The 26,418-nt window shown below is 61.1% G+C and overlaps 1 protein-coding gene across 3 annotated transcripts; it reads right to left on the bottom strand.

The window, feature by feature from the left end:
- Positions 1–469: 469 nt before the first annotated feature.
- SNAPC4 (small nuclear RNA activating complex polypeptide 4) lies at positions 470–26,052 on the bottom strand. Of its 3 annotated transcripts, none has more exons than XM_067040274.1 (23): positions 25,976–26,052; positions 24,754–24,896; positions 23,811–23,887; positions 22,392–22,559; positions 22,139–22,264; positions 21,565–21,643; positions 21,032–21,113; positions 19,987–20,091; positions 19,830–19,902; positions 19,448–19,612; positions 16,252–16,399; positions 15,964–16,070; positions 15,743–15,837; positions 13,687–13,781; positions 9,584–9,663; positions 8,780–9,250; positions 7,312–7,543; positions 6,769–6,839; positions 6,123–6,227; positions 5,365–5,392; positions 2,822–4,455; positions 1,560–1,684; positions 470–682 (listed from the first exon to the last, which is right to left on the bottom strand). In XM_067040274.1, exons 2-22 carry the CDS (start codon positions 24,881–24,883, stop codon positions 1,568–1,570), a joined length of 4,188 nt encoding a protein of 1,395 aa, XP_066896375.1. In that variant the 5' UTR covers positions 24,884–24,896; positions 25,976–26,052; the 3' UTR covers positions 470–682; positions 1,560–1,567. The 3 variants fall into 3 exon arrangements, with proteins under 3 accessions (XP_066896375.1, XP_058928886.2, XP_066896376.1); XM_059072903.2 differs by having other exon boundaries at positions 23,811–23,857; XM_067040275.1 differs by lacking the exon at positions 23,811–23,887.
- Between the last annotated feature and the right edge of the window lie 366 nt (positions 26,053–26,418).

Raw genomic sequence — 26,418 nt, 5'->3', positions numbered from 1 at the left:
CTCCTTCAGACAAGAGGAACAGAGAGGCCACGGGGACTCGGTCTCCTGCCAAAGAAACGCCTGCACGGAATAAAAAGAGCGCCGGCCCGCGGCCGCCGTGGGGACTGTGGGTAGACAGGCTGCCACTGGTGCTGGGGAGCCGCCTGGGCCGGCCTGTGTGGTCTGGATGGCAGAGGAGGTGGGCCCGCCCCATCCCTGTGGTGGCACCAAGAGGGCCACCAGCCCTTGGGTGGGCGCTGGGCTGCCTTCTGCTTGGAGCAGCCCCCCCGCCTGAAGGCCAGAGCCACAAGTGTTTCTCGTGAGATGGGTAACCCCGTTTCCCCCCCTCCACAGGCCCCCAGAGGCCCAGCGCGCAGGGGCTCCGTGGACCCCAGGGCCCAGCTGGCGCACCCCCCACCAATCCAGGGGTGGCCCAATCCGTCTGACACCGCCCGGTACCTCAGGACGAGACCAAAGGCACGTGGCTTGCTTTTAATTAAGAAACAGGACATTTCTTTATTCCTCCCGATATTTCGGTTTGCACTCGGGGACCAGCCGAGCCCGTCACAACGCGGCCACTGTTGGCAGAGCCCTTCTGCCGCAGGCTGGGTGCCAGCCTCCCGGGGTGGGCAAGCTCGCCTGGGACCAGCAGGAGCCCCACCTCCTGTCAGCAGCAGCAGTGGCTGTCCAGCCCTGGGAAGTCCTGGAACAGGAGATCACCCGATGGCAGGGGAGCCCTGACTCCAGCCGGACCCCACGGAGGGGAACACAGCGGGACAGCACTGCCTCGTGGGGCGGGGGTGGGGGGTGGAGCGAGGCCTTGCTGCCCACCTGTGGTCCATGGAGCGGGCCGTGCGGAGGACTGGCCCTGGAGCCTGAGTGGGCTCTAAGCAGGCCCACCCCAGACGTCCCCTCTGCGCCGCCCCCCCTCCCCGAGCGCTTGCTCCCGCTCTAGCCATCCAGCCCAGGAACCGGAACCTGCCACAGTGCAGCCCGCCCTGTGCTAGAGCGCCCAGCTCGTGCCTCTGCGACACCCTCCCCGACCCGGGTCTCGGCCGTGAAAACCGACCATGCCGCACCTATTTGGGGCCTGCTGTCTGGGCACCGGGGACCCTACGCTTGCCCTACGGGCTCACGTTCCGGGAGACAACGGACAAATACACGGACAGACCATGTCAGGTGTCGGGAGGGCAAGTGCCACGAGGACAGACAGGCGTGGGACAGCGATGCCACCTTAGAACGCTTGGGGAGGGCGTCTCTGAGGAGCTGACCACAGGGCAGAGACCCGGAGAGAGAGGTGGACAAGCCTTGCAGACAGACGGGGAGAAGAGTGCCAAGCAGAGAGGACGGAAGTGCCAAGGCCCCAAGGCACACGGGGGCCGGCAGGAGGGAAGCAACAGAGGCTGGGGTGTGGGACCCAGTGGGAGAGGGGAGTGAGGGAGTGGGGGCCGGCCTCCAAGACCCTGCCCGCAGCGGCCTGTACATCCCACCCCCTAGCCCGCGCGACACCAACAAGCCGAGAAGAGCTCCTGGGCCCCGTGTGGCCAGTGCAAAGCTGAGGGCGGGCCCGGGTCCCTCACCGTGCTGCTCAATCCAGCCTCCTCCGCTTCCGGGCGTGCCGGGCGCGCCGCGTCTGGAGCACGTCAAGATCATCAGGACCGTCCGGGCAGGAGGGGGCAGAGGGCTGTCCGGGGTGCGGCGCTCCCTGAAACAAAGTCCAGGCAGAGGAGAACAAGAGTGACCCTCCAGCCAGGACGGGCAGGGAACGGGGTGGCGGCGAGGAACAGGTAGCTCCCCGGAATCGTCCCCACGGAGATGGAACAGGAGGAGGTGCTGCCTTCCTGGGGTCACACGCGGGCTCTGGCTTTCCGCCGAGCCCTCTCACTCAGGGGCTCCCGTCCCCTCTGAGCAGCCCACCAAGAAAGAGCCAGCCACCTATGCCCTGGTTCCCCCAAACTGGGCTAGCCGGGCAGGAACGGAGGACCACGGGAGGCCGCACACGCCACGGGCGGGCAGCGAGCCTTCTGCCCTCAGCACGCGGGGCCCAGCAGCGTTTTGCGTTTGCTTCGGTCCAGAAGCGCCCCCGACTCCTAAGGCCGAGCTCCCGGGAAGGAGGTGGGCCTCCCCGGCACCGCGTAAAGGCGGCCCCAGGCTCTACTGCCAGGCCAGCAGCGAGGCCACCCCCGTGTGAAGGCGAGGGACTGCCTCTCGGGGTCGCCACCCACTCGCCGGACACCACCTGCCAGGGGCCTTGGGGCCCTCCCTGTCCTGAGGCGACCCGGCTCTCCTGCTCAGCCCAGGCAACGGGGACTAGGGGCTCGCTGGGTGCACGGGTCAGGGGACACCTGCACACGTGTGCGAATTGGGTTTCTTGTCAGGAAACATAGGGTGGTCTTGCTTCCACAGCTTAGAGAACTCCGGATGTACACGCGCCGGAGTCGGCAACCGGACGGGCCCCACGAGGTGCAGGCGCACAGCCAGCCCCCAGGGGTGTGTGCGCGTGTGTGCGCGCGCACGGGGGCCATGGAGACAGAGACCGAGGCCGCCGCTCCTGCGGACGAGGCCCCGGGCGGCGGGACCCCCCTGCCGGCGGCGAGGCTCCTGCCGCCCGGAGTCCGCATGCAACGGGGCGCACGGAGCGGCCTCTTCCTCCTCAGAAGGCAGCTGCCGGCCCCCCGGCCACGACCTCCCCCTGATCCTGTCCCCGGTGCCCCGGGCGGGGGCCGACACCCACGGGGTGAGGGCGCCCCCGGGGGATGCGGACGGGTGAGGACGCCCCCGGGGGGTGCGGACGGGCGTGGGGAAGGGGGCGAGGGCGCCACACCTGCAACCGCCTGCCTACCTGAGCGGGCGTGGCGGCCGTCCGGGCACCGCCGGCCGAGCCCCCTGGCTGCCCGCCGACCAGCTCTAGCTCCCCCAGGCTGCTGTCGTCACTGTCACTCTCGGGGCGGTACCTCGTGGCCACCGACAGGGTGGTGGGGACGCCGCGGGGGGACAGGGTGGCCAGGAGCGCGGGGAGGGCGAACGCCGCCGTGAAGCGCACCCTCAGCAGCAGGTAGGCCGGGCTGTCCCGGAGCCGCTCGCGCACCCGCCCCAGCGAGGCCTGCAGGGCTCCGGCTGCCCCGCCGGGCACCAGGGAGCTGGCTCTGTGCTCCAAGGCCTTCTTGCGGAGCAGGAGGCCAGACAGTGCCCGCAGGCTGCACAGCGTGGGCGGCTGGTAGGACAGCCTGCTGCCCAGGGGGGGCACATGCACCCCTTGCCACCCCCTCAGCCACTCCCGCACAGCTTCCTCGCCCTCCTGCGAGAGGAGGCCCAAGTCCACAGCACTCTTCTCAGGCCTGGGCCAGGGTGGGGGCGGCCCCTCCGGGCCCAACGGCCTCCTGGGCTCCCCTGGCCCTGAGGTGGTCCCTGGGGGCTCCGCTTCAGAGTCGTCAGCCAGGGCTGTAGCCTGGGAGGATGTCCTGGGTACAGATGTCCCCTCAGCCGCTCGGGCCTCTCCAGGGGAGAGTCCCCCAGGGCCATGGGCCGTGTCCACCTCCGCAGGGCTCTGGGACGTGGGGTGCGTCGGCAGGGTCAAGAGCTCTGTCCTGGAGGCAGGGTCCGATTCTGTGTCCGTGTTGGTTGGGGGCTGCCAAGGGTGGCCCTGCCCAAGGAGCCTGGGGCCCTGGCCTGCCTGAGTCGCAGTCGGGGAGGGCAGCAGAGTCACCGATAGCCCTTGGGGGTCAGGAGTCCCTGTTGGCCTCGGAAGGCCCACCACCGCCTGCACAGGCACAGAGAGCAGGCCCTGGGCTGTGAGCACCCAGGTGACAGGCAGAGAGGTGCCGGCTGCCGTGTGTGCGCCCAGAGCTGGTGTCAGGCTGAGGGGCTGGACAGGCAGCTGAACAGGGCTGGGGGCTGCAGGGAGAAAGGGTGGTGCCTCGGGCACGCCCTGCTTCCGGGACGTGGCAGGGGCCTGAGACTGTCCGAGACTGCCTGGCCGGCAGCTCACAGGCACCTGGCCAGGGCCCAGACCCGGGGCCCCGGAGGCAGCAGGGGCAGCCGGGGCCTTCAAGGCTCCTGTGGAGGCTGGAGCGAGGGCAAAGGCTTGCAGCGTCAGGGGTCTCTCCTCCGTGGCTGAGGCCCAAGAGCCTAATGCACTTGAAGCGGCTGCTACAGGGCCCCCAGGCCCAGACAGCAAGGCACCAGAGACTGGGGGGCCCTGGGAGGCCAGCGGCTGGAAGACCACAGGCGAGGAGACCAGCACCTGGGACGGGAGGACCACAGGGCCCTGGGCAGCCTTCCTGGCTCGGGCCTCCCGCAGCCGCTTCTCCCGAAGCAGCTCAGACACAGTTTTGGGCTTGGGCCGGGGTCCGCACGGAGCCTGTGGGGGTGCCCGCGGCGTGGACTCCGCGTGGCCGGCCTGCGGGCCTCCGCTCCCCACGGGGCAGGGGCTCTTCCTCGCAGCTCCTTGGGCCGGCACACTCTGGAGGAGGCAGCCTGCGGGGAGGACAGAACGCTGGCTGATGAGCCCCCGAGACAGGACGCGCCCCGGGGGAAGGGCCCTCACCGAGGGCAGCTGCCGGGCCTGGCGTCTGGGCCGCGAGGGGCACGCCAGCCTGGCCGCATGCCCCCAGACCTCCCGTCGCACGGCACCCTGAGCGCCCACGCTCCTGCCCCAACCAGGGCAGGCCCAGGAGGAGGGCCAGCCCACGACGACCCTCCGCGTCAGCCCCGCATCTCCAACACCCTCCAAACAAGGACCGCTGGCCGCACTGCCCTCCTCCCTGCGTGTCACCTCTCAGGACCCCAGACCCTCGCCTGATTCTGCCGGTGTGGGCAGACTGGTGACCACAGGCAGGAGAGGCCCGCACCAGACGCTGCCCTACCAGCCACACCAGCCAGGCATCCTCCCTGAGGTGGCGTTCAAACGGACCCACTGCAGGACGCCCCTGGTGGCGCAGAGGTTAAGAATCCGCCTGCCAACGCAGGGGACACGCATTCGAGTCCTGGTCCGGGAAGATCCCACACGCCGCGGAGCAGCTAAGCCCGTGAGCCACAACTACTGAGTCTGCGCTCTGGAGTCGCGAGCCACAACTACTGAGCCCGTGTGCCACAACTACTGAAGCCCACGTGCCTAGAGCCCGTGCTCCGCAACGAGAAGCCACAGCAATGAGAAGCCCGCGAGCCGCAACGAAGAGTAGCCCCCGCTCACTGCAACTAGAGAAAGCCCGCGCGCAGCAACGAAGACCCAATGCAGCCAAAAATAAATTAATTAATTAACTGAAAAAAACCCCACCAAAAACGGACCCACCGCGAGGCACTGAAATCCAAAACCTGCACCAGGTCTGGCCCTTTCCCCGCTGAACGCAAACCACGCAGGTAAAGGGAGAGGCAGGTGGGCAGTACCTGGGGTGCTCTGGGCGCTCGAGGGCACCTGGGAAAGAAACCAGAGTAGCAGCGCCTCAGGGAAGTCCCCAAGGGCCCAGACCCACTTCTGCAGCCCCACCCAGACCACCACTGGCCTGTCGCCCCACCCCCAATGCGACTCCGCCCAAAGGCACCCTCGGGAGAGCTCATCTCGGGGGGGTCAGGGCTGTGTGGGCTTTGCAGGGAGAGGCAGGGGGCCTAGCTGTCTAGGCAGGAGGGCACGGGGCTCCGTGGCCTGGATGGGCCACCACGGGACCGTATTTGGTCCTCCGACGAGCAACACTGTTTTGTCATTTCCTCCCGAGGTGACCGGGCTCAGGGACACAGCCCCCAGCTTCAAGACTCAAGGACCCGGCCACCAGCAGCAGGCTGCCACCCCAGCGGGGCCAGTGCCCAGGGCAGCAGGCGCCCAACGGCCCCCATGCTCCACCCAGGGGAGCTACGGCAAGGCGGGAGGAACACACGCTGTGGAGCCAGGCGGGCCTGAGTGCCAGCGCAGGCCCTGCACCCCCTGAAACTCACCTCAAAGCCCTTCAGGGCCCCGGGCCCTCCCCGGGAGCCGGGCAGACGCCTCCCAGGAGTGTCTCGGACTGGCCCCGGCCTGCGGGGACCCGAAAATGCCTCTCCCCAGCTGGACAGGTGCCATCTGCCCCGTGCTGGCTGTGCCACTGGGACGGGAGGGAAGGGTGGCGGGAACCAGGGAAACCCGTGCCCGGCACTTCACCCTCACTCCTCACCTGCAGCAGCGGCGAGTCCCGGGCACCAGCCTGGAGCAGGGTGGGCGGCTGGGCCTTCCTCTCCCGAACGACCTCCATGCAGCCAGCTGTGTCGATCTGGAACAACTGAGGGACGCGGACACACGACACCACGTGACGGGAGGCCTTCCTGCCCATCCTGAGGCCCCCCACGCCCCTGCAGGGCCAAGGCCATGAGGGTGTCCGCGGAGGGACTCAGGCCAGCGCTGACCACAGCTGCTCTCGTGGAGCAGACCCAACGGCCCAGAGGCCCGGGCTGGGCCCGCACAGCACCTTGAGGCCGTGGCCACGCGGCTCGGGCCCTAGCCAGGACTCGGGTCCTCCAGGGCGCCTCAGGGCCGCCGCCTTCCTGCCCTGGCCCAGCCCCTGGGCACAGCCAGGCCCCTCTCCCCTCGGGGCGCCCAGCCCTTCCCACACAGGGTTTGGCTGATGGCGGCAGGGACACCGCCCCACGGCTGCCCCTCCCACGCCGAGTCGAACGCTGAGAATCATAGGTGACAGAAGAGCCATTTTTAAGGATCCACAACTTTAAAAAGCTGAACTTTAAGCAACTCCACCACAAACTTCAAAACTCCACCAAAAACACAACACACAAGGGAAAAAAAGTTGTGCATCAGCGGCTTCTTACCTGAATGAAGAGGGTGAACACCGGGGTGCTGGCCAGGCGGGCGCCCTGCAGCCGCCTCCTGATGCCGTCAGCTGAAGGGGACAAGGGCACGTGTGCAGGGGGGCCCAGAGACCGAGCACCAGGCAGGGGCCCCAGAGAACCCACTACCCGGCTGCCGCCACGTTCAACCAGAAAGAAGGGCGAGGACCTTGCCGGCAGGCTGGCACACATTCCTGAGCCCCGCGAGACCCGCCCCCCCAGACAGCGTGACCCACTCGCGGGCACCGACGCACTCAGAGTCCCGAGAAGATGCTCCCGCTTAGGCCTGAGTGTCTGGTCACTTCCTGAACCGGCCAACAGGTGCTAAGCAGAACGGGAGAGGCAAAACCAAACACCCCCCCAGGTCGACACTGGGCGGACGGTCCCCTCCCCCGTCCCTCCTCCCCGGCAGGGCAGCTGTGACCTCCACGTGCCTGCAGGCCCCCTGCAGTCCCCCTTCCCCGACCGACTCTACCCCTGGGCCCCACGGGAGGATCCCGAAGGGAAGGGGCCCCCGGGCAGTACCTCGACTGTGCGCCACGGCGGGCCTCCGGGGAGCGCGTGGCGGGACGACCTCGCCCACCCACGGGCTCACGGCCGTCAGAAGCTGGTGCTCAAGGAGCCTCCTCTGCAGGGCATGTTCCTGGCGCCGCTGCCCGGTCCTGTGCCACAGCGGCCGCACACAGGGCCTGGCTCCGCCACTGCCCCCACCAGCACCAGGGGCAGCGCCGCGCAGGTGCGGCCGCCTCAGCTCCTTCTGCAGGGAGAGAAAGGCCCCTGGGGCTCCTGGCCAGGCTCAGCCGCAGGGCAGCCACGCGCCCACCCTCACCACCCTCCACTCCTGCTGGGTGCCAGAGCGGGGTGCGGATGGGAGACGAGACGGGCGGTGGGCATCGGGGTGGTCTTGGCGGCCTGGGGCGCCGCGTCTGGCACCAAGTGGCCACGTGGGTCTGAGCGCCTGCAGCGCTATTTCCAGGGACCCCAAGTGGACGTCCCCACCCTGACAGACCACGGGAGGCTGCTGCTTTTGGGCGCACGAACGGCTCCCTGCCCAGACCCCAGAGCGCCCTGCAGCTGCACCCTGGGCCGCTGAGAAACACTCTCTGGAGTGTGGTGACCTCAGAGGAGGGCAGGGGGTCCCCAAGGCCTGGCTCCAAGACGCTGCCCAGCTCGGCCACACCCAGGACTAACAGAGTCCCCGTTTCTCCAGGAAGGTCCCCGAGCTGATGACACGACATGCCAGAGAGAAACCCTGGGGCTTAGCGCCCTGCAGTCACAGACTCAAGGAGAGACGGTGCCACGTGGCACAGGGGTCGTGGCGTCCACTGTCCCTGGCGTCAGAGAGTGGACTTCCAACCTCGCCCAGCACAAAACAGCCGCCCCAACGTGGACGCCACCCAAACGTGGCCAGAGCCGTGTCTGGGCCCAGGGCCTCGACACGTCCGCGGACGTGTCCACGTGTGACCGGCTGAGTCAGACCCGAGCAGGCGGGCAGTGGGGCCCCCCCACAGGGGCCTCCGTGGACGCGGGTGACGGAGGAACAGCTCCTCCTCGCTGCGCCCCTCCCGCCCCACAGCTCGGGGCAGCAGCCACCCGGCCGGCCCCTGCACTGTGGCTCCCCCACGGAGCTTTGAAAGCAAGCAGGCTGGGGGATTCCTGGGCGGCCCAGTGGTTAGGACTCAGCATTTTCACTGCCGGGGCCCGGGTTCGATCCTTGGTTGGGGAACTAAGATCCCACAGCTGTGCAGTGTGGCCAAAAAACCCACCAAGCAACAAGGTGGGGGAAATGGAGGGGCCGGCCCCAGGAAGCAAGCTTCTGCCTGGGCAGTTCTCTGGAACGAGCGGACGGGTCAGGAGTGTGCACTGCCACGTGCAGGGAGGGGGCGTCTGCTCCCACCCCCAGGGCGCGGCCGCGCGAGCCTAGGCCAGCCCCACCCCTGGGCGCAGCCTCGCCGACCCCCAGCAGGAGAGCCCCCGCCCGCCCGTGGCCTACCTGGCGCGCCGGCCCCGCGGAGCGCGAGGGGCGAGCATCCGTCGAGCACGGGCATCTGACGCCTCTCAGGCTGGCGCTCTGGGTCCCGGAGGGGGCCTGCGCCCGGCCTGCTGGCTCTGCTGGGGCTGAGGCCGTGCCGCCAGCTTCCCAGCGGCCACCCGGGGCCGCATCGGAGCCCTCGCGAGGGCGGGGGCAGGGGCAGGCATCACAGGGTCCGGGCCAGCGCCCCGCCCCCCCTCCCCATAGCTCTCCGGCGCTCTGCCGGACGGGAACCCACAGGTCCACGTCAGGCACCACATGCTGTGCCGGCAGCAGCGCCTGGCCACCTGTCAGGGCCCCCAGGGCTGCCTCTGGCTCCGAGTCCTCGCTGGTGGTGCTGACGTCCCCGCTGGCGGTGCCGCTGTCCCCGCTGCTGGAGCTCCACCGCACCCGGCGAGGGGGCCGCCGACCCCGCCTGCGCCGCTGCCGCTTCTGTAGGGGGAGGGCTACTTGGAGGTCCCAGCGCCCCAGGGCTCAGCGACGCGGGACGGCGGGCAGGCGGGCCAGGCCTCTGGGGAGAGGCCTCGAGTAGGTGCGCCTCCAGGGGGCCGAGGGGGCTGGGCGTGCTGGGTGGAGGCACCCTCCCGCTGCTCTGAGGAGGGAGGCCGAGCCCCCTCTGCCCTCGGCCGCCTGGAAGAAGAGACAGCACGGCCGGAAACCGGATGCCCCTGTTCTCGCCCGCCAGCCACTCTCCCCTCATCCTGCCTGCGGTGACGCTAGCCCCCGGGGGCTGGGGCCTTCGGCTGACTTTTAGTAAAGCCTCACCCTGACCATGATTTTCCACTTGCTTAGGCACTGGGAACCCGTCCGATGGGGTAGTTCAGAGGCTATTTTTGCCCAGTGACCTACAAGAGCAAAACCACACGGAAGTTACTTCTTACACACAGGCTCTGACAACACGAGCGGAGCAGCCTGGAGAAGGGCTCCTCTCCCCCGTGCGCTGGAGGCCCCTCGGCAGACCCGCGCTGCGCTCCGTCAGAACGCTCACGCCGCTCCCACACCCGAGCAGCCCCGCGAGAAGACGGGCACCTGCCTCTCAACGGATAACCAGCCCGAGGGAAGTTCCAGCAGACGCACGACCACGAGAAAGAAGCCACCCACGTTTACGTGAAACGGCCCTTGAGCCTCTGCTGTTCCAGCTTCTAAACCAGACGTTTCAAATTACTTGGTGTTTTCTGCCAGACAGTGCTGGGGGGGCATTGCTTCTGTGGGGCAGTCTGACCGCGTGGGACAGAACCCTCAGACCTGGCCATGCTACGTCTAAGAATCTCCTCTAAGGAAATGTTACACATGTAAGCAAAGACTGAGCCACTGAACCCTCAGCTCGTTCCACCCCTGTAACGAAAAATGAGAAGCAACTTCAATGTCCATTAACAGAAAACGGATAGAATAACCTGTGTACTATTTATTATCCAAGGAAATGTACCACGATTACTGAAAATAACGCTAGGACGCAGAATGTGTAAAGACGTAGAAAAACGTTAGTAACAGATAACATAACGACACGTCGTAAAGTAAAAAATAGCTGCTCAATTAAAAGTGGAATGATTCAACTTAAATAAGCTGGCTCTTCCTAGCAAAGCCACCTGCACACAGGGAAGTACCGGGCAAGTGCACGCCAGCAGACAGCAGCTACCTCTGGAGACAGGAAATGAGTTACGTTCCTTTCCTTCTTTTCATACATCTCTGTTTCTAAATTTCCTATAATGAACATGAATCAGTTTGTAAAATGAAAAAACCACCACCACCTGCTGAGATGATAAAAAATGGGGCAGAATGGGAATTCCCTGGTGGTCCAGTGGTTAGGACTCTGCGCTCTCACGCCGAGGTGTGGTCTTTGGTCGGGAAACTCGTATCCCACAAGCCGCACGGCGTGGCCAAAACATAAAGAAAAACAGGGCAGAAGAGCTGATGACCAGGGAAGCAGCCTGGGATGAGAGCAAACCACAGGCCTCCAGTGGTATCTGCAAAACTCCACCATGAACTCAAAGCTGTGAGAAGCCCTAGGACAGCAAACGCATCAAGAACTCACCAGAGCTGCCAAGACCACAGAGTAGGAAGACCCTGAGCTGGCCTCCCGTGGACACACCGGAAGTACAGCTACCCACAGAGTTAGCACGCATGAGAATGGTCTGAAGGCTAACAAGATATTTTCCACAAGTGAAGGCACAAAGAAGAAACCAAAATGAGACGGGTAGGAGGGGGACAGATGCAGTGCAGTCAGGATGCACACCTCCAGGTCAGCAGCCCACACACGGGAGGAACAGCACCGTCACAGAAGTCTTTCTCCAGGAGCGAAGGGGCTGAGCCCCACACTGGGCTCCCAGTCCTGGGGGTTCCTGCACCAGGAAGACGAGCCCCTAGAACATTTGGGTTTGAAAGCCAGCAGGGTATACACTTGGGAGAGCAGGAGGGCTGTGGGACACAGAGACTCCGCTCTTAGAGGGGGCACTCAGAATCTTACACGAGACAGCGTTTTGCAAGGAGCCTGGGTCAGATACACTTGCCGGTGGCGGAGAGCCTCCCAGAGAGGCAGAAGGTAAATGGAGCGCCCCCTGGGGATGGAGATGCTGGTGGCAGCCATTCTGGGGAGCCAGGTCCACTGCGGTAACACCGGTGCTGGTGGGCGCCATTCTGGAACCCTCCCTCTAGCCTATTAGCTCCGGGGACACGGCCCCGCCCACCAGAAGCCCTGCTCCAAGCACTGCTCCCCGACCCCAGACATGCAGCCAACCACGCAGGAAGCCTACCCTGCCCTGCAGCAGGCCCACAGCCGTTGTACCAGGGCCGGCCCTGCCAACCAGCACCACAGTAGTTGACCCTGACACAACAGAAGGGCCCACAAAGCCCATACAGGGGCACCCCCAGAACACAGAGCTCTGGTGACCAGAGAAGACTATACTGCCAGGCCCACAGGATGTCTCCCACACACGAGGCCACTCTTCTAAGATCGGGAAACCTAACCGACCTAACACACAGAAATAGAATTAAGCAAAATGAAATTGACAATAACCTAACAGTAGTAGGGGACTTTTAACATCCTACTCACATCAATGGATAAAAAAAAAAAAAAATCAGTAAGGAAGCACTGGCCTTAAATGACACGCAAGACCAGATGGAATTAACAGATATATACAGAACATGTCACCCCCAAACAGGATGCACATTCTTTTCAAGCGCACATGGAACATTCTCCAGGATAGACCACATGCTAGGCCACAAACAAGTCTCAATAAATTTAAGAGTAAAATCGTATCGAGCATCTTTGCTGACCACAACAGTATGAGACTAGATATCAACCACAAGAGGGACTTCCCTGGTGGTCCAGTGGCTAAGACTCCACGCTCCCAATGCAGGGGGCTGGGGTTCCATCCCTGGTCAGGGAACTAGATCCCACACGCACGTCGCGACTAAGAGTTCGCATGCTGCAACTAAAGATTCCACACGCCGCAACTAAAAAAAGACCCTGCATGTCACAACTAAAAAGATCCTGTGTGCCGCAACTAAGACCCGGCACAGCCAAAGTAAATAAATAAATAGTACAAAAAAAAAAAAAAAAAGAAAGAAATCAACTACAAGAAAAAAACTTCAAAAACACGAACATGTGGAAGCTAAACAATCTGCCACTAAACAACCAATGGGTCACTGAAAGAATCAAAGAAATACCTGGAGACAAATAAAAATAGGAACACAAAGATCCATAATCTATGGGATGCAGCAAAAGCAGTCCTACGAGGCAAGTTTATACCAATACAAGCCTATGTCAGGAAACAAGAAAAACCTCACATAAAAAAATCTAACTTTACACCTAGAGGAACCAGAAAATGAAGAACAAAGCTCAAAGTTAGTAGAAGGAAAAAAATAATAAAGATTAGAGTGGAAATAAATGGAACAGAGACAAGAGAAAACAATCAATGAAAGTTAAGCGCTGGTTCTTTGAAAAGATAAACAACATTGATAAACCTTTAGCCAGACTCATCAAAAAAAAGAGGGCACCCAAATCCATAAAGTCAGAAATGGAAAGAAGAAGTTACAACCAACACCACGGAGATATAAAAGATCATGTAAGACTACAAAAAATTATACACCAAAAAACTAGACAATCTAGAAAACATGGATAAAAGCCTAGAAAAGCACACTCACCTAAGACTGAGGAAAAAATAGACAATATGAGTAGACTGATTACCAGTAATAAAATTTGATCAGTAAAAAAAACACAAAAAAAAACAAAACGAAACGCTCAACAAACAAAGGTCCAGGACCAGATGCCTCCACAAGCGAATTCTCCAAAACATTTAAAGAAGAGCTAACACCCACATGTTCACAGCAGCACTATTTACAACAGCCCATATGCAACCTAAGTGTCTATGGATAGATGAATAGACAGAGAACGATAACGGACATGTAGTGCCTATACGTACAATGGAACACTGCTCAGCCTCGAAAGGAGAAAACAGGAATCTTGCTATTGGCAACAACACGGATGCACCTAGAGGGTGTTGGGTCAAGTGCAAAGAGTCAGAGGAAGTGTGACTCTGCACTTGTGCGCCGGGTCTGACACACAAACCAGACAGACAGACACTAGGCCCGCAGAGGCAGAGAACAGATGGGTGGTTGCCAGAGGGGAGGGGCGAGGGGTGGGGCCAAACAGGTGAAGGGGATTGGGAAGCACACATCTCCAGCTACCAAATAAGCCAGGGGGCGCTCTACACAGTAGGAGAAACATACCCAACGATGTTATAGTAACTTTGTATGGGGACAAATGATTACCAGACTTACTACGATCACTCCCTAACACACGCAAATGTTAAAATCACTATGTAGTACGTGTGAAACTAAAAAAACCAAAACAAAAAATAAAAACTTACCGACACCATATTTTTCTATTAATTCAACTAACTTTTCCTCTTCTTGGGAATTCCATCGTCCCTTTTTCAAGCCAAAATGTAACCTTCTGAGATACCTGAAAGCAACAGAAAAACAAAGGGACGTTTTAGAAGCCAAGATGGCCTCCTGCTGCTGCCCTGGCATCTGCAGTGGTTTCTAAGCTATGACACCCAGGGCACAGGCAACAGAAGAAAAATACAGGCAAACTGGATTTCAGCAAGATTAGAAACTTTTGTGCTTCAAAGGTCACCATCAAGAAAATGAAAAGACAACCCACAGACTGGGACAGGATATTTGCAAATCGCGTATCTGCTAAGAGACTTGTATCTGGAATATAGAAAGAATCCTTATAACTCAATTTCAAAAATGGGCAAAGGACAGAAATAGCTGTTTCTTCAGAGGAGATACACAAACGGCCAAACACAGGAAAGCTGCCCAACAGCACCAGTCTTCGGGAAATGCAAACCAAAATCACAGTGAGATACCACTTCACTCCCACTAGGATGGCTCGAACCGCAGGTATTAAGTGGTAGTGAGGATGCAGAAGACTGGGACCCTCCTACGCTGCTGGTGGGAATGTAAAAGGGCACAGCCACTTTGGAGAACAGTCATTCCAGAATCACCAAGTGACCTAACAATTCCACTCGTAGGTAGAGCTGAGAAAAAGGAGCCATGTATATCCACACAAACACTTGTACACAAATGTCTGTTTCCAAGGTTCGCCCATGATATAACACCTATCAGAATATCACTCATTTCTAAGGCTGCATAACATTCTAGCATCCACACAACATTCGAAGCACATTTTGTTTACCCACTCATCTGCTGACGGACACTTGGGTTGTTTCCACCTTTTGGTTGCTGTGAACAGTGCTGCTACGAACACAGGCGTACAAATTTCTGTTTGAGTCCCTGATTTCAATTCGTTCGGGTACTGGGTGGAATTGCCAGATAATGTGGTAATTCTCGGTCTGTCATTTTGAGGAATCTCCATACTGTTTTCCAAAGTGGCTGCACCATTTTATACGTTTTATGACCCCACCAACAGTGCACAAGGGTTCTGATTTCTCCACATCCTCTCCAACACTTGTTATTTCCCATTATTTATAAACATTAACCATCCTAAGGTGGTATCCTGCTGTGGTTTTGGCTTGTATTTCTATAATGACTAATCGCGTTGGCATTTTTTCATGTGCTTAATGGCCATTTGCAAGTCTTCTTTCGAGAAACGTCTATTCAAGTCCTTTGCCCACTTTTTTTTTTTTTTAAATTATTTATTTATTTATTGGCTGCGTTGGGTCTTCGTTGCTGCACACGGGCTTTCTCTAGTTGCGGCGAGCGGGGGGCTACTCTTTGTTGCGGTGTGTGTGCTTCTCATTGCTATGGCTTCTCTTTGTTGCGGAGCCCAGGCTCTAGGCGTTTGGGCTTCAGTAGTTGTGGCACGTGGGCTTAGTTGCTCGGCGGCATGTGGCATATTCCCGGACCAGGGCTCGAACCTGTGTCCCCTGCATTGGCAGGTGGATTCTTAACCACTGTGCCACCAGGGAAGTCCCCTTTGCCCACTCTTGAACTGCTGTTTTTTGGTAGGGAACAGTATTTCTTAGTGGGGTGATCAAAATGTTCTAGAATTGACTGTGATGATGGCTGCACAGCTCAATACACTGAAACCCACAGAAATGTACACTTTAAATGAATGGATTACATGCAAATTACAGCATAAAGCTGTTAAAAAGAAAAAAAAAAAAAAAAAAAAAAGCAAGCCAAGAAAAGGACGAAGCAGAAGCTGCCTGCCAGAAACGCTGCCACCAGAGATCTGGAAGAGGAATTTAGATCACGGGGCTCAGGGAAACTGCCAACCAGGGGAACTCAGAGGATGTCCAGTTGAGCCTGTACCCGAGTCTGGTACGCGTAGCCCCCAAGGCCACACCCTCCCCCAGCGCCAGCAGGCCACCCTGGGCCAGTCTCCCGGCCCGGCCCGCGGCCCACACGGAAGCAACCCCAGCAAGGGCTCCCCTTGCCCGGCACTGTCCGACTCACCGATCGCGGCACTGGGCATCGCTCCTACCTGGCACCTCTTCCCGGATTTTAAACCAATCCTGCTCCCCGTACTTGGCGACCGCCTGGAGCAACTTCTGCGGAGCGAGGAGAGCAGACAGACACACGGTCCCACTGCTGCCTGTCGCGGCCCCCCCACCCCCCCCCCGCCCGGCTCGGATTTGAACTCCGGGCTCCGGCTCCCACGGGTCCTGCGGGCATACCGCGTCTTCCTCTGGCGCCCAGAGACCTTTCTTCAGGCTGGGGTCCAGGCTCTTGGTCCAGCGGTAGATGAGCTGCATGGAGTCCCTCCCCTCCATGTAGTAGACGACTGGGGACAGAGGAGCTTCGTGGGCGCCACGCCTCCTGGCCGCCCGGGAAGGGGTCAGGCGACCACAGAGAACCGCCCTCAGACCGCGCGGGACGACGTGACCGCCACTCCGCCCCGCCCGCTCGCACGGCCGTGACCAGGGCACGGCCGGGGCCTCCGCCTTCCCGGGCGCGGGACTCACTCCTCCGGTAGGGGATGTGGTTGCCGACGCGCATCTCCTGCACGAGCCGGCTGAGCACGCGGTCCTCCTCCTCCGTCCACTCCCTGCGCTTCAGGGCCGGGCTGTGCTGCTGGTACTTCTGCAGGCACTGGAAGGCGCTGCGGCAGGTCTGCCGGGGCCAAAGCACAGCGCGGGGGGCGGTTACCGGCACTCACCAGGCACGGGGGACGCCCGACTGCGAGCCGAGGTAGCACTCCTGCCAGGCCCCTTAGGGACAGTGGACAGTGCCCCCGACAGAAGGCTCGGGCCCACGAAGGAGGGTCCCCGGCACTGGCTTATGAAAGCAAGTACGTCCACAAGCCGTCAGAGCTCCCCATTTATGTGACAGCAAAACCATACTGTGAACTCAAATTCCCAACGGAGGCCTCAGCTCAGCCAAGTCTACGCGCGAAGGTATCCTGCAAGGCACGTGCTGCCACCGTGGCGCGGACCCTGGAGCCCTGAGTCGGTCTCTCCGAAGCCCCCATCAGGGGCGGCCGAGCGTCGCCCGTGCGGGGGGCTGGGGGTTGGGGTGCTGGACCGTCCCCGGTGTGGCGTCTGCTTCCGGGGACACCCTCGCAAGGAGAGCTCCAAGGCGACGGCCCCCCAGCTTCCACCCGAGTTCCAGCTGAGCACACAGCCCCCGGTCCCCGCCACGAACACTTCTGCCCAAATCTGCCCCCTCTCTCGTCTCCTATGGGGAAGGGGTTTCCCAAGAGCCGACTAAGGCGGTGTGAACTGCCTTCCTTCCCAGAGCAGCAAGCCCTCTGGTTGCAGAGCACAGCGCGGGCAGCCTCCTGCAGTGCGTCTAGTCGAGGTGTGCAGGCGCTGAGGCCTTTGGGGACGCGACACGACAAGCACGACCCGCTGAAGAAAGAACGCGTAAGCTGGACATCAGTAAAGTTAAAAACTTGTGCTCGATGAAACACGACGTCAAGAGAATTAGAAGACAAGCCACAGACTGGGAGAAAACGTTTGCAAAAGACTCACCTGACAAGGACTGTTACCCAAAACACACAAAACACCCTTAAAACTCGACAATCAGAAAATGAACTACCTGAATGAAAAACGGACTAACAGACACCTCACCAAAGACGATATACGGACACGAGGACAAACACCACGTCGTAAGTCGCCAGGAAAATGAAAATGAAGGTGAGGCCCCGCTACGTCCCTATCGGAACGGGCAAGATGTGGACCCCTGACAACACCAGATGCTGCTGAGGGCGCGGAGCCGCGGGAACCCTCGTGCGTGGCCGGTGGGGATGCAGATGGTGCAGCCACTTTGGGAGAGAGCGTGGTGGTTGCTTACAAAGCTAAACAGAACGGTCCAGCAATTGTGCTCCTTGGTGTTTACCCAAAGGAGCGGAAAACTTCTGTCCACCCAAAAACCCGCACGTGGATGTCTGCAGCAGTTTTATTCATAAATGACAAGTCCTGGAAGCACCCGAGATACCCTTCAGCAGGCGAATGAAAAGTAAACTCTGGTCCATCCCGACGGTGGAACGTTGCTCAGCATATGAACAAGGAGTGAGCCATCGAGCCGTGAAAAGACAGAGGAACCTTAAACGCACGTCCAAAAGCAAAAGAAGCCAATCTGAAAACGCCACGCGTTGCGTGATTACAAACACGTGACATTCTGGAAAAGGCAAAACTACTGAAACAGTAAACTGAACGGGCGGTTGCGGGGGGTGGATGCATGGATGGAGCACGGAGGACTCACGGGGCAGTGAAACCATTCTGCACTAGACGACAATGGCGGGTACGTGTCACTGTACTTCCGTCGAAACCCACGCAATGTGCGAACCCCAAGGTAAACCAGGGGGGATCACGACACGTCAATGTAGATTCGTCCTTGGTAAAAAAAAAAAAAGTGCCACCTGGTGAGTGACGTTCACGACAGGGGCGGCTGTGCACATGCGGAGGCAAAGGTGCGCGAGAGACCTCTGTACCGTCCTCTCCATTTTGCTGTGAACCTAAAAGAGCTCTAAAAAACGGTCTGGGGATTCCCTGGTGGTCCAGCAGTTAGGGCTCCGCGCTTCCACTGCAGGGGGCACGGGTTCAATCCCTGGTCGGGGAACTAAGATCCCGCAAGCTGCACGGCGCGGCCAAAATACACAAAAAAACAGTCTTAAAAAAGAAAAACACTAAGGAACTAAAGATATAAAGGGAACTCTCTGGCAGTCTGGCGGTTAGGACTCAGCACGTAGAATGATTTTTCTAAAGCCTCATTTACCAAGCAAATAAAAGCCGGTGCACCAAATTGCACAGCAGCTAAATGTATACAGCAAAGCTGTGAGAGACACGAGGACAAAACGACCTTTTAACAGTTACGTCAGGCTTCATCCAAGTTCCATCAATACAATTCTTTCAGAGAGCAAAATTCAATAATATAATAAACTCCCTTTAATAGGCTTATACGGAAATCCAGACTCTCAGGGCAGAGAGCAGGCTTTTGCTTCTGAATGGCTTCGGTAAATTTAGTTTGGTCTGCTGCAACCACGTGCTTGGCCACAAAAGTGAGAAATTTAAAAAACGGAGATTTTTACAGAGTGCATTCTCAGGTCATAACATTCAAACTAAAGAATAACAAAAGGGATTCCAACAAACCTCGCTATTATTTAAACATGAAAAAGCACATTCCTACATAAGCTAAGATCCAAAAAAGGAATGAAATCCGAAACCACAGCCACTCCAAAACGATACAAAGGAGACATTTCATAGCAAGCTGTTCTCAGAAAAGCGGGCCTTAAATGCCTTCATCGCTGAAGACAGAGGTGGGAATGAGAACTTAGTTCTCGCCTTAGGAGCCGAGAAAGACGACGAGACCCAAAAGAAACCAGGAAGAGGTTCTTCTCAAACCACCGGAATAAATTTCCCTCAAGCCTACTAGGAAGAGACAGGCGGGAGCTCGGGGAGGGAAGGGATATGGACGGAACTCACAGGCCGCTCTGGGACGTGGGTGGAAGGCGTGGGAGCTCTCAGGGAGGCAGCGGGGTCCGAGGAGCCTCCGGACTCCGCCTGGGGGGGCGCCCTTCCCCAGGGCCACACCCTCGAAAGCGCCAGGAGGCGGACCTCCGACAGCCCCAAGGGACAAGCCTCGCCGCGCACAGCGCACGCGCAGCGCATGCGCAGCGCCAAGACCCCCCCCCCGACGCCGCCGGGCCCCGGGCCTTACCCCCAGCTCCTCGGCGATCTTCTGCCAGTCCAGGTGGCCGCGCGCGGCCGCGACGGCCTGCAGCCGGCCCACCTCCCGCGCGCCCCACTCCTGCTTGTTGATGCTCGGGTGTTCGCAGTTCTGCCAGAACCTGCGGATCTCCTGCGCGCCGCGGCTGCCCTCGAACTGCACACAGAGAGGCCTGTCTGCGGGGCCGTGGCCCTGACAGGGCTGCGGGGCTGCGGGGCCTCGGGGGCTCCGTCTAGGGTGCGAGACGTGCCAGCGGGGAGGGCCCGGAAAACCGCCCCGTGCTGGGGACGCGTGCTTGACCGGAGAGGGTCCCGGCTTCACAGCCCGGTGCGGACCCCGCCCACAGATCCGGGACGCGGCCGCCCCGACTCACGTTGACGTTGGAGATCTTCTCCCAGTCGTGCTCGTCCAGCCGGCCCCCCAGCAGGGCCTCCTCGGGGAGCTGACTGGAGGAAGGGCCGGGGCGCAGGGTTACGCGGGCTGCCCTGGGCCCGCCCCGCGACCCCCACCCCCGGCAGGGCCCCGCTCACTGGATGTCCTGCACCTCCTTCTCAGCCTCCCTGGCCTGCTTCTCCAGGAGCTGCCTCTCTGCCTCACTCGTGGTGCCGCTCTGTTTCTGCTGCAAATACTCGAGCCTGAGAGGCAGGAAGGGGCACCAAGGTTACGGACGGTGCCGCTGTGCCCCGCGGGGGCACGGGGGGGTCTCCGGGGCTGGCTCGGCCTTTCCACAGATGTGGGACGCACCCCGCACCACACCGCGCAGCACGGCGACGGGCAGCACCGACTCGGCGCAGGGTCCAGAGGCGAACCCTGCTACCGCAGACGAGCCGCTCACTGTCCGTAAGCCGCCCTGGCCCTCGGGCCCACAGAGGAAGCAGCGGCCCTCCCTCCGGGCGTCACGACGGTCACACTGGCGGCCAGCGTGCCGATGCTGATGCGGGTGACGACACTAGCGGCGCCCCACGTCCCAGGGTTTGTGTCCCAGCTCCCAGCCCTGCGCCCCGTACACAGCGGGGCCTTCCAGACATCCTGACCCGCGCGCTCAGCACCGAGGCCGGAGCTGCGGTTTTACCACTACAGGAAACAACCGTTTCCAGAACAGGCCGAGCAGAAAACCCAGCTCTCCCACAGCCTGAGGAGCGACCCGACTGTCACCACAACAGATCCTGACCCACACGTCAAGCCGTGAGGCAGTGGGCAGCCCCGGGGACCCCTGGCCTGACCCCAGGTGCGGTGACGCGGTCATGAGACACCATGCGATCAGCACACGTAGGATGCAGGGCTTGCAAACGGTCTTCACTTGCAGGGGTGGAAACGGAGGCCCTGGCCTGAGAGAGCACCCAGGTCACGTGACTTACACGGCCAGCGGGGCCTGCCCCGCCCTCACGCGCCACCCAGGCGTGCGGCCGCCTTGCATGGGAGAAAGTTCCGGAGCAGTGCCGCTCCCGCTGCAGCGGAGCGAGCCCGGCAGAGCAAGGGGCGCGGCTAACGGGACCTCTGGCCGTCATGAGCCGCCAGCCTGGACCGGCCCCGCCCGGGGGCAGGCGGCTTCCCGTGGCCCGCGGTCAGACTTACTTGAGTAACTTGGGCTGCAGCAGGCGCTGCAGGCGGTTGCTCACCACTGACTTTCTGAGCAGGACCTTCTCCCAGGTCTTCCCTGAGAAGAGAGGAGGAGGATGTGGTCGCGCCGGCCCCAGGACGCGTGTGCCTCGGTCAGACCCCCTCAGCGCCCCTCGTGCCCCGTGCAGGCCCGCGGCGAGCAAGCGAAGGTGCCGGCGGGCGCCCCGGGACTCTCCCCAGTGCGCTCCCCCCAACCCCACCCCTGGGCAGGGCCCCCCAGGGCTGCGCACTCAGGAACGGGGCGGCGGGAGTGACCGCCAGGGAGCGAGCCCAGGGTGGGGGGCGGGGCCTGCCCCTCACAACAGTGTCACCGCAGGGACCCCACCGGCGCGGGAACAGCACGGCTTCGAGTGACCAGGCCCAGCGGTTAGGGCTCCGAGGAGCCTGGCGGCCCACGGCTGTGGGGAGGCCTGGGGACAGGCAGGGCGGGGTGAAGGCCCCTCGAGCCCGAGCCAGGCAGGTGCTGAGGTTTGGGCCTGGGCTCTCACACTTGGTCACCAGGAGCTCCTCGAAAGCCTTGATGCCCTGGGCGGCCCTCTCCCGCGTGTCTTCGTTGGCAGGAGGCCCCTGTCGGAGAGTGTCATGTTATGACGTGGATGGAAGCCGACTGTGCTCCCCGCCGGGACTTGGGACCCTGTCCCCCAGCTTCTCGAGCAGCCCGGCCGCACGTGAGGCCGGGCCCCGGACGCCTGGCCCTAGGGCGCTGCCGGCGGCACACGGTGAGCTCAGTGACTCCACGGGTGCTGACGAGGGGGGCGGGACTGCCATCAGCCACGGGGACACCTCTGCTGCTGGGACGCCACACCGCTGCCCAGGCGCCACCTCTCCAGGCAATGCCCCAGGGGCTTCTCTGTGCAGCGAGGTCAGCTGCCACCTTCCAGGGGAGGAGACCTTGACTTTCACCCCTGAACCCGGCAGGGTTTTAATTCAGGGAGGCTGGGGAACACTTGCCTGTAGAATCCAAGGGAAGCCACAACGCCCACAGAAGGCCGTGGGGACAAGAGCCCCTTCCCACAGAGCCTGCCCTCCCTCCCCGACGAGAAGAGGGCCTGCACCACGCACCACGCCGGTGACCTTGTCCTTGAAGTAGGGCTTCATGAAGTGCCCCATGTACAGACTCGAGGGCAGGTTCCTGCTGTCCTTCACCTTGGGGCCCTTGCACCCCACCAGTGCCCACATGACTTCCTCCTGTGGCAGACACAAGGGGCCACCGGTGGGCCAGGCAGCAGTGCCTCCCCTTGGAGAGGAGGGGACCCAGAGCCCTGGTCCCGGGAGGCCTGGCTGCAGAGCTTCTCGGGGCCAGACCCTGTCCTACCTGCTGCTCCCGGTTCTGGGCCAGCAGCAGGCTGACCTCCGCCAGCTTCTCCCGGATGACCTCCTGGTAGACCATGTTCAGCTGTAGGCAAGTCTCTGGGTCTTCAGGGAGTGCCTTCTCCCTGGGGTCGTCTTCATCATTGCTGGCCTCCCCCCACCTTTCTCCTTCCTGGTGACAAGCGGAAAACTGCAGGTAAGGGAACACTCCCGCACCCTCCGGGTCCCAGTGGAGCTACATTCTGGCCGCTGGGCTGCTGTGAGACCACCCTGACAGAGGACCACACAGCGTACGGACGCGTTCCCTAGTTTTAAGACAGTTCAATTTAAGTGTAATTTCTGGGCTTCCCTGGCAGCGCAGTGGTTAAGAACTTGCCTGCCAATGCAGGGGACAAGGGTTCGATCCCTGGTCCAGGAAGATCCCACATGCCACAGAGCAACAAAGCCTGCACACCACAACTACTGAGCCCGCACACCTAGAGCCTGTACTCTGCAACAAGAGAAGCCACTGCAACGAGAAGCCCGCTCACCGCAACGAAGAGTAGCCCCCACTCGCCGCAACTAGAGGAAGCCCGCGCACAGCAACGAAGACCCGACGCAGCCAAAAATAAAAAAGTAAAATAAAAAATTTGAAAGAAAAAAAGTACTATCTAAGAATACGTTTCAGGTGGCCAAGTGTTAACGAAATAAAGAGTTTTCATTTTCTACGATAAAACTTCTGTAGAACTTGGACTTTGTAAGAGGCTCGCTGGCAGCCGCGGTGAGAGGGAACAGGGACTGCTGCAGCGTTGAAAGAATAAAAAGAGCCAACCTCAATGTCCATTTCGAGGTGATAAGTCTGAAAACGATGGAGCTACAGTAAATCCATATCAAAAGAACCACCCAGCTACTAAACATATGAAGCAATTCTTTTTCTATTAACTTGATAAAAAAACAAAAAGCCAACTGTAAAATTTTTCCAAACTAACATAAAACTACAAAAGCAGAGAAAACAGTTTAAAAGCGGCACCACCTTCGTGCTTACTTGCCAGGCGCTGTTCTAGGCCTGGTACACGTGCACTGACTGGTGCTTTGAGTGCCCCCACGGCACAGACTGGGAAACTGAGGCAGAGAGGTGAATATGGGGCAGGACCCAGGCGGCCCGCTCAGTCTCCCGCGTGTCATGTCACGTCCCCTGAGGTCAGTGGAGCCAACAGGAGCTCAGAGAAAGCAAGAGGCGTGAACACCAAGCTGTTAAGAGTGGTGTATCTAGGGGCAACCTTACTTCTGATGATACTTCGGGTGTTTCCTCTTTACTAGCAAACACGTGTTACTTAAAAAATGCAGAAAAACCAAGATGAGTTCAAAACACCCCCCTCCCCAGACCCCCTGGCAGGGTGGTGCGCCTGCCTCAGCGGCACAGCCTCCTCAGGCCACAAGTTACCAAGAGCAGCGGACCAGCAGCGTCCGAGTCCTCTTCGGGCAGCGAATCTGCAGGAACGCAGGCACACGTGTCAGTAACTACGACGGAAACGGCGGCTGGTGATGGGACGCCACAGGCACCAAGGAGACCGACAGCCAGTGCGGCACACAGCGCGCGTCTCCCAGGAGGCCAGGGAGGTCCGGAGGGTGGGACACGTGCTGCGTGGACCTCCCCCTCCCCGCCCGTGCCCAGTGGCTGAGCGCTGCCTATCGACTATGTGGGGCGGGCACTAAGCCGAGGGCAGGGTCAGCCAGAAAGAGAAGACGCCAGCCCACCGTGGAGTGCCACCGGGCACGCGGGGACAACCAGGGCAGGCTTCACAGGGGACAGCTCTGTCCTGGGGTAAGTGAAGCCACTCAGGGGAGGGGACAGGACAGGCACCGAGGCCCTGATACCAAGTGAGAAAAGGCCCTGGTGTAGTTGGGAACCGTGAGAGGCTCGGTCTCAGAGCTGCAGCTGGGCCTGAGAGCACCGAGCAGGCCGGGGCCCTGGACGGCTCAGCCACTGCAGGCAGGCCTCCAGCCAGAACTGTGGGGAGGGACACTCAGGGCCCAGGGAAGCTCGTGGAGTGAACAGAACAAGAGCCCTGGCAGCAGGGGCCTCGGACAGAGGGCAACTGCCTGGGCCCAGAGAAGAGATCCATGGGGTCTCAGCGGTGCTGACTGTTCAAAAGCACAGGGGCGAGCTCAGCCCTGGAACCTTCCGACTGCTGAGGAGGGCAGCACGGCCCCTCCTCCTAGGGTAGCCGGCTGCACCGTGGGGCAGGGCACTCGCACACAGCCAGCGGGGCCAGGGGCTGACGAGGGAGGGGTGGTAACACACCGTCCAGCACCACAGCACACTGAGGCTGACCGGAGCCCGAGGGCAGACACGGCCGCTCTGACCAAGGAGCGTGGACACTGACCTGCATCAGAATCCGAGTCGAGACTTGACTCCGAGATGTCCACGTTGATACTCGAAGAGCTGGGATCCAGGATCCTTTCCAACTCCCTGATCTCCTCCGATATTCTGACTCTTTCAGCATCTATATCCATGACGTCGGCCCACCTGCAAAATACATTATATTATAAGCCAAAGGGGTGCAGGAATCGCACCAGCCCTCAGACGTGCAGCCCTGCAGGGGGTTGACAAAAGCAGGCACCGGGCGAGAGGCCGGGCCCGGGGAGCCCTGGGACCAACCTGACACCCACCTGTGCCCCATGAACTCCCGCTTTTGCTGTCAGCCGCCCTGAGGCTGCGACCAGCACAAAGGGGAGAGTGACGGACACCAAAACAGTCCAACTGCCACCAAGCCATGAGTGAGCTCGCCACCCAGTGCATTAAAAGGACGGCGTGGTGGCAAAGTCACTACAGGACAAGAATGAGGCCCACGGACTCTAGGTGCAGCCGCTTGCCCGCGGCACAGACCTGGACACACAGGGTATTGGGCGAGCGAGCACTGAAATACACACTGACCAGGTGGCAGGGCTCAAAGCCCTGGGAGGAAGCCCCCTGAGAGCAGGGCCTGCTGTAACCCCAGCACCTAGCACAGCACCTGGCCTTTGGGGCTGTCTGACACTGAACAAACCCTTGCTGAAGAAACAAGGACCTCTTTTCTTAAAAACGAAGATGTGGAAAGTCTAAAAAGGGGTCGAAGGTGGGAGAACAAATGGGAGGCAGGGGAAACGCCAGGGGAACAGACGCACAGACCCAGGAGCCCAAACCACTCAGGAGAAGCCTCCTCCCGCCCGTGCAAGGCCTCTCCCCGCTGCAGGCGACGGGGGCCTCCACTCAGACAAACAGGGCCGCCGCCAACCAGAGCGTCCCCAGCTCGCGCAGCAGCACAAAGCTGAAATGCGAAGTGTTTATAACCCAATGCGGCTTGAAGCCAGCCGGTCTGCAGAACCGACCGCAGCTCCGGGTGGGCGCAGGGCCACTACCTCCTCGGGCAGCGGGAAGGAGGCCTCCAGGACGGCGGCGCGGTCCCGGCCCAGGGACCCCCGCGCGTCGGGGCGCCCCGCACGCTCTGCCCCCGACAGCGCCCGCGAGGCCCCCGTGATGCGGGCGGACCCCGCCGCCCCCCGCCGCTCCTCACCAGCCACCCCCAGGCCCTCGCCCCCCGGCCCTCGCCCCTCGGCCCTCCTTACCTGCGCGCAGAGCCGGCGCACGGCCTCCACACCCCACGCTTCTAGCAGCAGTGCTTAGACTGAGCCGCAGACCGGAAGTCCCGCCTCCAAGGCCTTGGCGGAAGCGCGGGGCACGCCGGGATGGGGCTCTCGGGCGGGCCGGTGCTGCCTCCGCGCGGCCGTCCGCGGGACTGTCCGCGCCCGCCGGCCCCTCGCTGCGGCCCGGTCACCGGGTCCGGAGCGTCATCTCCCCTGCGGTAGGACGTCCCGCAGCCACCAAGCCTGTCTGTGCTGTTTCTCCGTTAGCTGTGTCCAGGGTTTTGGTTGAGGAACCGAGGAGAAAACCTGCCGAGCGCTCCTGACTGTCCCGGCCGGGCCATGCGGGGCCAGTGCGCCGAGCTCGTCGGAGACGACCGGCCTCACCCCGGCGACGCGCCCCCGCTGGGCGGGGCCCTGGCCTCCAG

Source organism: Kogia breviceps, chromosome 8 (assembly GCF_026419965.1).
Source record: "Kogia breviceps isolate mKogBre1 chromosome 8, mKogBre1 haplotype 1, whole genome shotgun sequence".
NCBI lineage: Eukaryota > Metazoa > Chordata > Mammalia > Artiodactyla > Physeteridae > Kogia > Kogia breviceps.
Note: the sequence above shows the minus strand (reverse complement) of the source record. Positions and strands in the feature narration are given on the sequence as shown.